General features: G+C 46.7%; 1 protein-coding gene across 1 annotated transcript; it reads right to left on the reverse strand.

Annotated features, from left to right (window-relative positions):
• Window positions 1-222: 222 nt before the first annotated feature.
• TM4SF1 (transmembrane 4 L six family member 1) lies at window positions 223-11,043 on the reverse strand. Its single transcript, XM_075555920.1, has 5 exons — window positions 10,470-11,043; window positions 8,527-8,616; window positions 8,293-8,438; window positions 4,702-4,882; window positions 223-1,073 (listed from the first exon to the last, which is right to left on the reverse strand). The coding sequence occupies exons 1-5, from the start codon at window positions 10,644-10,646 to the stop codon at window positions 1,059-1,061; spliced, it is 609 nt and encodes a 202-aa protein (XP_075412035.1). The 5' UTR covers window positions 10,647-11,043; the 3' UTR covers window positions 223-1,058.
• Between the last annotated feature and the right edge of the window lie 580 nt (window positions 11,044-11,623).

Raw genomic sequence — 11,623 nt, forward strand, 5'->3', positions numbered from 1 at the left:
CCCCCTGGGTTGGCACGGGAAGATGGTTCAGGGGCACAGAGGAAGGGAGAAGCATGGGGCGAGAGTGAAGGATGGGACATGATGAGGTAAAGGAACCAGAAGACATGGTGGAATCTTCGCCCCAATCCTAGCACTTTGGGGCAGGACAACCCGAAGGGTAAAAATATAATCAAAAAAGGAGGAACTTTACAGACAATACAACTCAACCAAAACTGCAGTGAGGGTGCATTTTATTTTATCTGGGTATTGAAACCAACAAGATGCTCACGTGCTCCCTGTGGTCTTTCCCCTCCCTCCTGCTCTGGCCCCGTGGCCGGGCTGCTTTCTTCCATCCTCCCATCCTCCTTCTGCCATGTCTTTTCACTGACTATAGGTGACCTTCAGAATTCATCTTTCTGCGTGAAAGGGGAGAACGTAGGGTCTGCAGCGATTGCAGCAGCCAGCACCACCGCACTGGGCGACCCATTCCTTGGTTTGTAGCTTCTTTTGAGAGCGGTCCTGTGTCAGAATCTGTTTATCAGAGGCCACGAGGTCGTTCAAAAGGACTCTTCATTACAGGTTTGCAGACAGATGGGAAACACCAGAGCAACAGTGGAAAAGAGCTTTTCAGAAAAAGAAAAGTCTTAAAAAAAAGCAACTAGGAATCTTTCATTTAAAAAACACACGTGTATATGTGTGATTGTGTGTATATATGTCGATGGATACATATGTATATAGATGTATACACACTGGCATTTGGAATGTGATTTCTGCCCTTGCAATGTTTCTCAGAAACGTGACTCCGGGCCATAGTCCATCTCAGATTATCTGAGGACCTTCGCTCAGTCTGGTATCAGTTATCTCCAGAGTGAAGTTAAGTGTTTTTGTTTTTTATTTCTTAGGGACAAAAACAAAATAAAAAAAATCTGTTTGCTAAGTCCAAACACTTGATAATCTGTGAAGATGTCAGCTTGTACACATATTTATAAAAGTGGAATGGGTGAGCTTTACAAAGGAATGCAAGTACAATAAATTACGATGGAAAAGGCCGGTTGTGGTTCTGTCCTGCGCTGGTTCTCTCAGCAGTCGTACTGCTGCAACGAGAAAAGGAAACACTCGTTAAGTTACCATCGGACTGAGTCAAGGCGGCTGTCAGCCCTTGAGGCGCGCGTCGGTGTGGAGCAAACAGAAAGTAGAATGATCTCAACAAGCAGAGTTTGGGTCAGCACCACTTGGGGCGCAGGCAATGCTTCTGCAGTGTTTCCGAAACAAACCAGCCCTGCTGCTCTGCCGAAATAAAAGCTGTGGGGCCGTGGAAACTGCTGACCCCCTCCCTGGAAAGCCTCCGTGGTGCGTTTGCCTCGGGATTCAGAAGATAATGCTAGAGATTTGAAAGAGGGGAGCTTTGCGCCGGAGCGAGCTCAGGGGTGGGTAACCTTTGGCTCTTTCACAGGCTGTCCTTCCCAGGTGTCTTTTGTCTTGTAAATGAGAGTGACAGCTCTCCTTCTTTGTCTTACAGGAAATGGGTAAAGAGCACTGCAGGGTCTTGGAAGAAGCCAGCCCTGCAGCGACCTAGATGTGACATCCTGTGGGACCATTTGCCATTGGTCTTACTCGCTGTCAAAGCGCTTCAGTAATGTTGGTCACCGGGCCTTCATGCCTGTTTCCAAAGGACACCTGCTCAGAAGCCCGGCAGAGCTTCACTTAGTTTAAGTTCCGCCGTGTACAAATTCAAAGCTAGAGAGGGCTTACAGTAGAGTCGTTCTGAGCTGTCATGTCTGCTCAAATGAAAACAATTGGACAAATCAGTTGCCTTCAGTCAGTGCTGGTTTATGGAGACTCCAGGTGTGCCTGAGTAGAGTCCCACTGGGATGGAATGGGGATGTTTTGGAAGTGGATCACCAGGCGTTGCTTCCTACACACCTTTGGGTTGATTCCAACTTCCAAACATTTGGCTATCGGTGTGGTGAATTGACCATCAGCACCCTCCAGGCCCCCTGCATAACCAGTTTCTGGGAAAACTCCATGTGGAAGGCTTCCTAAGAAATTATTAGTCTTCCTGTACTTGTCTGAAAAGGAAGACTAGGGTTTTCTTTGCCCTCCTCTCCCAAATGGAAAGTCTCCATTGAAGTCAGGCCTTCCATGGGAACCAAGGACTTCACTGGCTTTCATTCCGTTTTATAATATTCTGAAAGAAAATGAAGAGAAGTGCCAGTGCTGGACCCAAAGAAATAAATGACTACAAAAAGCCATCCAACTTTTTGCCGACGTACTCCTGTTTCACAGAAGCAGATCTACAACAACAGAAATTTAGACCAAAGCTGGACTTGGAGTAATTCAATACTATATGGTTTTTTAGGATGATATAGAAACAACTTTCTCTACTACTAACAAATACCTACTTAGTCCTCAATTGTATCCCCAGGAAACAAATGCTTCCTGGTTTTCTTTCACTGTGAAAGGCTGTTTTTCAAAGGCTATTCAGTAATTCTTCCTGTTTCCCGGGTTCCTAATAAGGTGAGGGAGTTAGGCCAATGAAATGAAGAGTCGCCAGCAGTTAAGAGCAGGATTAGCATAAAGTGGCTCATGGGGTTGAAGCTGGAACCAAGTGGACGACGCTAGACATATTGCTTCATCTCTCTGAGACTCCATCTCACCTGGAAAATGGACTCAGTGATCATCATATTTGCTGTTTAAGAGTTGCGGAGATGAATTAAGGAGCTAACTCACTGGGACGTGCTTAAGTATTATCTAGTGCAATAAAGGTTGGCTATTATTTGTATAGATTAACTGGGAGTGTGAAAGTCGTCGAAGAAAGGATATCTTTGGGTCTCCTCAGCCAGAACTGAACCCAAACAAGCCCCTTGTTTGAAACAGTGCTGACTCCCAGGGCCCCTGTTTGGGGTTTCCCAGGCTGTGCACCTTGGTGGGTGCAGATGATCTGTTCAGCCGGGGCAGGAGTGCAGGGGTGGTGGGATGAGCAGTAGATTAGATCCTAAATAAGGCACTGTGTCTAGGGGTGACAGGACACAGAGTCAACTGTGAAGAACAAGGTCATGCAGTGCCTGAGACTGGAGGAAATTTACTCTTAGAGAAACGTAGAACACTGTGGATGCCTTTCCTCAAAGATGATGCAGAAGTGAAGGGAGTAAGGCTATGGTGCTCAAGTGACAGAAGGGGGTTGGTCACCCCTCAGACAGACTATGAGAGTGGACCTCCCAAAGCCAAGGCAGAAGAGTTGCCATCACAGGGAGCCCGCAAGGGAGAGCTGAGGTCCAGGGCTAAGAGGCTTCCACTCAGAATCCAGAAAGCATGGCCAACACCCGGAGTCAGGAGCTCAGGGCCATTACCTTCGAGAACAGAGGAGCATTTTCAGGTCTTGAGAGCTAATGTCTGGGGCAAGTTACCCTGTAAGCAAGTCTATAGCAGCCGTTCTCAACCTGTGGGTCGAGACCCCTTTGGGGGTCGAACAACCCTTTCGCAGGGGTGGCCTAAGACCACCGGAAAATGCATAAATATTTCACAATATATAATGACATATTTTGTGTGACTAATCACTATGCTTTAGCTATGTTTAATTATGTTCCATTTGTAACAATGAAAATACATCCTGTAGATCAGATATTTACATTATGATTCATAACACTAGCAACAAAAAGAATTTTATGGCTGGGGTCACCACAACACAAGGGCCTGTACTCAAGGGTCGCAGTATTAGGAAGGCTGAGAACCGCTGCTCTACGGTGCTCACAAGTGCTCTATCTTGTCAGGGATTATCAATTCGAAAGGAGGTTTTGATTGTGTAGGAAGGTGCTGTGGGTTTGGGAGAGAGGGTACCCACCAGTCTGAGTCTTTTATGTGGTGAAAAAATGTGAAATTGGTCACTACAGATTAGTAAGTAAGCATAAATAAGCCTGTGCTTGCTTATTGGGTATTCTGGTATAAACCCAGGCAAGTTGCTCTTGCCGCATTCGGACTTGCTTGGTGCACATTAGCTCTTCCTTCCCTTCAATTTTCCCCATTAGGCATCCGAATAACTCTGCTGGTGGTGGCAGTTTCTCCACGACACTTTAAAAACAGATGACGTGGGCTCTAGATTTTATGGGGTCACAGATGAAGAGGAATTTTGCCCTCAGGATGGAGCACAGAGGATGAGATTTGGGAGTGGGCGTTAACTTTAGACTTGGGCTGATGGGATGGGGTGAATGTGTTTTGCATATGGCGAAGACACGAACTGTGGGGTGACAGTGAAAAACTATGGATTAAAGCGTGTCCACCAAAATTTCGTGCTATTTTAAACTCTGGACCTGTGGTTATAATCCCACTTGGGAATGGGATGTTTTGTGATGTCACCGAGGAGGCAGAATTAGTGCAGCGTATAGGTAGAACCAATCTCTTTTGACATGTGAAAGAGATGAAACAAGCGAGCAAGGCAGAGACGGGAGAAAACAGATGCTCCATCCCATGCAGAAAGAAGCAGCCAAAGATGGTGCGGTCTGAAACTGAAGAGAAACGAGAAGTAGCCTATAATTGGCATCCTGAACTTGGAATTCTAGCCTCCTAAACTGTGAGGAAAATACATTTCTGTTTCTTAACGGTATCTATTTTGATATTTCTGATATGGCAATGCTAGACAAGTCGGGAAAGGCTTTGGTCCTGCCTTTCTTCTCCATGGCGTGTGTCTCTGTGCTGTGCAGCAATCAGATAGATCGGGGCTCTTACCTGCTGCCGATTGCAGCAATAGCCACACACGCCTCCAAGCAATCCGTTTATGATTTGAACGAGACACAAGATGAACTCAATCGCACCAAGAACCAAGAGGATAGAAAACAGAGTAATATTCCATTCCACGATGTTCTTAGGTTCAATGCACTTGGACCAGGAGGAACTATCCAAAAGGTACCTGTGGAACAAAGGAGGAATGTCTGACATGTAACCAAGCTAGTGGGGTGGCTCATCAATTATTTTTTTGTGGGGTATTTACTTTGATCAAAAGCAAAAATGAATTATTTCAACAGCCTCTATCAGAGTCCTCCAAGATGGAAAGAGGAATTTAGCTCCAATCTTGTCATAATGATAAAAGTAATTTTTAAATGATCATTTTATTGAAGGCTCTTACAGTTCTTATAACAATCCATACTCTAATTGTATCAAGCACATTTGTACATATGTTGCCACCATCATTTTCAAAGCATTTTCCTTCTACTTGAGCCCTTGGTGTCAGCTCCTCTTATCGAATTCAAGTCTGTATGCAGATCTCAATTAAAAGCAAACCTAGAGCAACGAAAGTACCCAAAGTTTTGAGGCAGTGGAACTATAGTTGATTTTATTTTACCCTTCTCCCAAGTTTTATTTTTAGTTAAATGTTCTATTGTAGGACAAATAGACCTTTGTAATCAAGTGAGTGAGGTTTTTTTTCTCCAGAAAGTGCCATATCTTTGTATTAGCTTTTATGAATTTAAAAATACTAATTCAGATCATTCCATTAAAATTCAATTCACTCCATCTGAAATTACTCCAGTCCTACAAACTTAGAGCTTTAACATGCAAGCGCTTTGCAGAGGAGACCGTTTTACCTTTAAGAAACAAGTTAATTTGCAAAATGTAGCACAGGGATCCAATCAAACTGTCTAAGTGGGTACCGCATCTTTCCTTTTGCTTCTGGGGTGTTGGGTGTTCCCTCCTCACATTCCATAAAGGTTGTTACCTTCCTAGTGGGAGTTAGACATTTAATGACAGGTGGGACACAATGGTGAATGGGACACAAATTCAATTCTGGAAGAGCTTGGCCATCTCAGGGTGTGGACAAGTAATCAGCGATCTCAATCTATCAGGGATGTACTCGAGGAATGTAAAGATAGCGTGAAAGGGGCCATTGAAGAAAGACTCCTTCCTTGATCAGGGGCAGATACCTGCCCGTGCATCTCTTGATTCCTTAAGGCTGAATTTTATGTAGGGAAGAGCCAAGCACTCTCTCACTGTATTTCCAGCCCCTGGAAACACGTGTGAGTACCTGAAATGGGATGGGTACTCGGAAGTGACTAAATGACAAATAACAAGCTGAAATTGTTTGGCAAGATCTTAGAAAACCATTGCTGAGGGCATCTTTCACTATATATAAAACTGAACGTGGTTGGTAGATCCTGATTCCTAGCTACCACATCATTTTCCAAGGGAGCTGCTGGGATCAAACCCACAACCTTTTGGTTAGCAGACAAGCGCTTAACCACTGCATGGCCAGGGCTCTCTTTGCTTCTCCACCTTGCTATATATTTACAAATCATACACATACACACACACATGCACTTCACAAAAGTTGATAGAAAAGGGGAATGAAAGATAATTTTTTAAATGTCCATGACATTTTAAAGTCTCCTCCTATCTACACAGTGCTTGTATTCACACACACACACACACACACACACACACACACACACACCTATCTTCGAAGATTTTTCTAAGTACATACCCAGCTACTATTCTGAAAAGTCTGAAAAATTATCTGTGTGATTACTCTCCTAGAATTTCAGCTTTTGTTCCAACCTAGACTATTTGGATTCTTAGTGAAATGGGATTGATTGATGTGTGTGTGTGTGTGTGTGTGTGTGTGTGTTGACTTAGCTCCACAAAGAATGCCGTGTTACTGTTTTCCTTGTCACTTCTTCTGGCCACAGCAGAAGAAGGGAGCTTGGAATTTGAGACCTAGAAAGAGCCTTCGAGGGAGCCAATCTGAATTTCAATTTGTCCTTCTGCAAGTCTGCATTTCTGACTTACAGTATCCAAACATTCTCTGATTGTGTTTGGCATTTGGGCAACTAATCACTGGTTTAGTGATTTATTCTTCAGGATGAGATCCCTCCCTAAAATTATCTAGAAGGGGATGTTTTCTTATAGAAGCTGGTATGCATCTTTGGAAAATATCAATCAATGACTAAAAACGAAACCTCTCCCCACATTCCAGACCTGTTCATCATACTGCTTGTTAGAACTGGGTGTGTTTGGCAGTTTTGTGTGTGTGTGCGTTCGTATGCTCATGAACAGTCATTTCCCATGAATAGATCCTGAACAAGAATGAACCAAGGACCAATAACAACCTTGAGCACTAAAGTTTCCAACGTCTGTAAGCGCTCACTTCTCCTCCAGAGACACCTGTTTGCTTGTATTTGGTGTAATCTAGTTGGTCGTGAGGGGTTTCCCAAAAGTTCTTGGAGAACTAGAATGAAATGATAGTGAAAATTGCCGAGAACGTTTCAAAGCGCCTTCATATTAACAGCTTGAGTTATGTGGATGTCCCAGCCACTGTCATGGGTGTTTTACATGCGCTCTGCCCTTAATCCTCAAGACAGGTGCTGGAAGTCTTTTCAGACAAATGAAGTAACTGAGAGTCATAGAGGCCGGTTCACTGGTTCCTGACTATCCAGAGTTGAGACCCAAATCCAGTATGCTTTACCCACCAAGACCACGATTGTCTCACCCCATCTATGCTCTGTAATTCATGGGGGACAAACCAGCTCGGTAATGTAATGGCAATCTAAATCCCTTTTACCGGCACACACGAATCTCAAAACTAAGGCTTTCATGATCGAAATTTTAAAAACGGAATGAGGAAGAAGTAAACTCGGAATCAATTCCTGCCCAATGAGGGCTGCTATTCATTTATCACCTCATGTACAAGCTTTCTATTTCTGTTCTTCTCTTAAGAACGAATGAGAAATGAGTACAATGGAATGTCGTATAGCTTACTGATCCTGCAGTCATAAGTAAGACCCACCTGGGATAGCCTGGTCGCTTTCAATCAGGGATGCATTACACGCCCTCAAGATGTTAGCTGTGATTGTGCCCGTGTGGGGTGTGGCTTTCCCTGGAGATTTCTAGTTCACTTCCTATACTTGCTATCAGAAAACTGTATTCACTTTGCACCGCCAGTTGTTCTGAGCACAAACTCTATGGCCAGACTGACCTGGCTTCAAACCCGGATGGGCACCTCTAACAATGTGACTGACCTTGGATAGGTCATATCATCCCTGCGCCCCCTTTCCTCATCGGTCAGCTGGGCACCACAGTGGGAGTCACCTGACAGGGTGGTTATGTAAATGGGATCCTTGAGTCCATTCAAGCACTCGAGGTGGCGTGGCTCAGCGTGGCATCCAGGTACCTGTGACCTACACCATGGTTGGCGTGCATTGGGGCTAGTAAACACGGGCTGAGGATGGATGCACAGAGAGCTGGGTGCCTTTTTGCTTAATGAAGTTGTTGCTGTACACGTCTGGCATCTGAGGCCACAGGGTCTCACGGAGGAGAAGCATTACTTACTTTGCCTCGGTGTTGGCAAAGGGGTAGTGCCACTGGTGTTGGCTATTTTGACACAGTGGTCCTTCCGCTAAGCCCAGGGCTGCCACAGTGACACAGTAGCCAGATCCTGCGATTCCAATGAGGGCAGCCAGAGTAGAGGACAGCATCTAGGTACACAGTAACACAGACATGAGCCCCGGAGCACCACAGCAGCCACGGAGGGGCCGGGGCCACCGTCAGGACGCAATGACCTACCGCACATCGCTTGCCACAGTTGTGGTTTCCACAGCAGCCGCAGCAGTCCTCCCTCTCCAGTCCCAAGAAGACAATGCCGGGGAGGAATATCTGGTCAGGAAACAAGCAAATCCAAGTCATCCTCTAGCCCCAGTACCTCTGGGCCCAGCTCAGCAGCTTTCCGTAAATACATTTCTTTCTAGCACTAAGTTTGATAACCAACCACATCTCTCAAAAGTTGTCAAACTCAGAGGAGAAAAAAACTCTAAATGCCATCAAGGCTTTGCCTTCAAAGCAATCTTTGGGGTGAGGCTGGAGAATGGTTGGGGGGTGGGGTGGCATCCAACAATAACCTGCATTGCTTCATTTCCTAAGAGCCATGACATGGTCCCAGATGCAGACGATTGTGAAAATATTAAACCCCGTCTTTTTCAATGGGATCGTGTTTCCTGTAAAACATCGATGATCCTTACAAATCCCTCTTAAAGCACGGACACTTGTCGGTGTTTGTGTTTAGGAGCGAGATGGAAATTCTGCATAATAAATACGAACGTCTTCAACAAGCCCACTGCTAGGCTCCGAACAGATGATTGTGTTAATGTGATGATCATGCTGGCACATGTAACGGGTTTCCCATGTCGCCATTGGGGTATGCGGTTGCGACATTTTCACCTTCTTAACTACGCGCAATGGTTACACACTAGGCTTCAACTCAACAAGTCTGCAGTTGGTAAGCACCAGACGTTCCGTGGGAGAAAGACAGGCTGTCGACTCCCGAAGGCGGTCCGGTCTTGGGAACTCATAGGAGCAGTTTCACTCCACCCTGGAGGGTCACTATGTGTCACGGTGAGGAGGTTTTTGAGACAAGGAACAAAACCCCCCTGTATGGTATTAACAATTTCATAACAGTCCCCTTTCTACGTCTCCATCCTGGCAATTTAAAATGTGCCAACTCGGGTCTGTCAGCATTCTCTCCACCTGTAACTGAAAGCAGCGCCTGCAGCTGAGAGGCGGACAAATCCTCTCGGTTCCATGATCAGAACCAACCCTGGAAAACACGATATATCCCACCGTTCGCTTCAGACACCGGTCCACTGTCCACTGCTAATTGTAGGTTCATCCTACAAACTGCACCCCAGAATCAAACACAGGCAGCAAAACTATGGCTCGCTCCCCACGGCAACCCACTCGGTTAGTTCCTTTTTCCATGGCCCTCTGGCAGACACCCGAGAATAAACGGCAGGGACCTTGGATAGCAAATTCTGTTGTTGTGGACACCAGCCAACCCCTTCCCCACTCTCCAGAACAGAGCAAAGAAACAAGGCAGCGCCAGGGCTGGGGAGGCTATAGCGTCTCAACATTAATTTAAATCATGCCTACAGTGAGGCTAACGCCTGTTTCCCCACTGCAAAATAAAGGAAATAGCAAAACAAACAAACAAAAAAAGTAGCTCCCTGGTAGTTGAAAGAGGAGTTTGGAAAAACCACCTGCAGAACCGTGCGTGGGGCAGCCTGCTTTGAACTTTGGCTAATCTACTCTGGGGAGCAGGAGGGGCAGCAAGCCCACTTCTCGTGCTCCAGCGCACAGGGGAGGACTCCCTTTTTCGTTTCTGAATGTTTTCCTCGCTGTGCTTTATTGTGTTACTTTCTACTTACAAATGTAAGGAACCTCTTCATGGGGCGCTCTTACAGAAGAGATCCATTCCGTGGTTCCATCAGATCCAGCACACTCCAACGATGGCTGCCACAGGAGGTTTCCAAACATTTTCTTTCTCTTCCTGAACGCTTTGATATCTGCTCCCCTTGAGTCCCCTCCCTCCCCGCCCCAAGAACCCTTAATATTCTTATTGTATTTTCTTATTATCGTTTTTCTGTGTTTCTTTTTTTTTTTTTGCCACGTCTTACCCCATCCAGTATCTCCATCCACCCACTTGTTTAAGGTTGTCGTCCTTCTGAAGAACTTACCAGTAAACCTCCTCCCAAGATCCCCGAGAAGAACGACACGAAGCGGCTGAGGCGCTGGTCGGAAGCGGGCTTCGTTTCCCCGTTGGGAAAGAACAGCAGAGTGTTCGCCGTGATGCAGAGGGCAGCGAGCACGCAGAGGCAGACGCCCAGGCAGCGGGCGCACTGGTTGAAGCACATGCTTTCAGCGGCAGGGGGGCCGGGCCGGGCTTGTCCCTTCACTGGGAGGGCGTCTGCCTGCTCTGCGGGTCCCTAAGCAGAGGAAGCACACCCGTCTGCAGGGGGAAAGCAAAGGCAATTCTCAGCTGGCTCCCGCAACTTCTTAAATACTGGGAATTCTTAGTCACTGGAGGCTGAAGTAAGCTGCTTTCATTGGTCCTGGCTGTAGGCTCCGGTTGGGGGTGGGGGATGGGGGATGGGAATGGGGGACTAGGAAGGTCCCGCCCTTCAGTTGAAACCCTTGGGGCCAGCGAAACCAGAGGCCGGCCCGGCCGGACGTGAGAAACAGCCTCTGCCTGGCGGCCACAGAGAAAATGATCACTCCTTCACCAGGGCTCCACTGGGTGACTCCTTCACAGGACAAAGCATCAACAGGAAAGCCCACACCACTGCCAGAAACTGTCAACTATCCACCTGGAGTCCGCGGCCGTGGCCCTGCTCCTCTCTGGCCAGCTTCCAGCCTCAGAGCCCAGCCCTCTTTTCCACTCGGGTGCTGATTGAAATCACGCTCGCCCAGGGCCAGCCTCCAGCAATCTCTGCTGGTTTCCTGGTCTGGTAAACACTCCCGGGTCTGAGAAGGGTGTTGGGAACATGTTCCCAACTGGGTTGCCTCTCTCAAACAATGCTCCCGCCTGCCTCCCAAAGGAACCGGCACCCAAACAAAGGTGCCACTTGTTCAGTGCCAAGGGCTCAGACACTTTGTACTGTTGAGTATTCCTGGAGAGAAGGGCCATGGAAAACTTAAAACCAGCAGGACAGACATATAGACAGATACTTGACAAGCAGAGGGGAATTCAGACAGAGAGACTCGGGCTTCATTAGAATCAGTGGATCATGGGTAACCTAAATGAGTGTATCCAGTTAGAATGCTTACAGATTATAGCTGAACTACCCCCACCAGATCTGAGAACCACCACAGGGTGCCAAGGAAAGGCCGG

Source organism: Tenrec ecaudatus, chromosome 8 (assembly GCF_050624435.1).
Source record: "Tenrec ecaudatus isolate mTenEca1 chromosome 8, mTenEca1.hap1, whole genome shotgun sequence".
In the NCBI taxonomy this organism is placed as follows: domain Eukaryota; kingdom Metazoa; phylum Chordata; class Mammalia; order Afrosoricida; family Tenrecidae; genus Tenrec; species Tenrec ecaudatus.

Coding starts and splice junctions, on each gene's coding strand:
- TM4SF1 (XM_075555920.1), bottom strand. CDS start 10,646: ATGTGCTTCAACCAGTGCGCCCGCTGCCTGGGCGTCTGCCTCTGCGTG. Junction 8,617..10,469: donor TCTTGGGAGGAGGTTTACTG/GTAAGTTCTTCA, acceptor TTTCCTGACCAG/ATATTCCTCCCCGGCATTGT. Junction 4,883..8,292: donor TTTGCCAACACCGAGGCAAA/GTAAGTAATGCT, acceptor TTTGTTCCACAG/GTACCTTTTGGATAGTTCCT.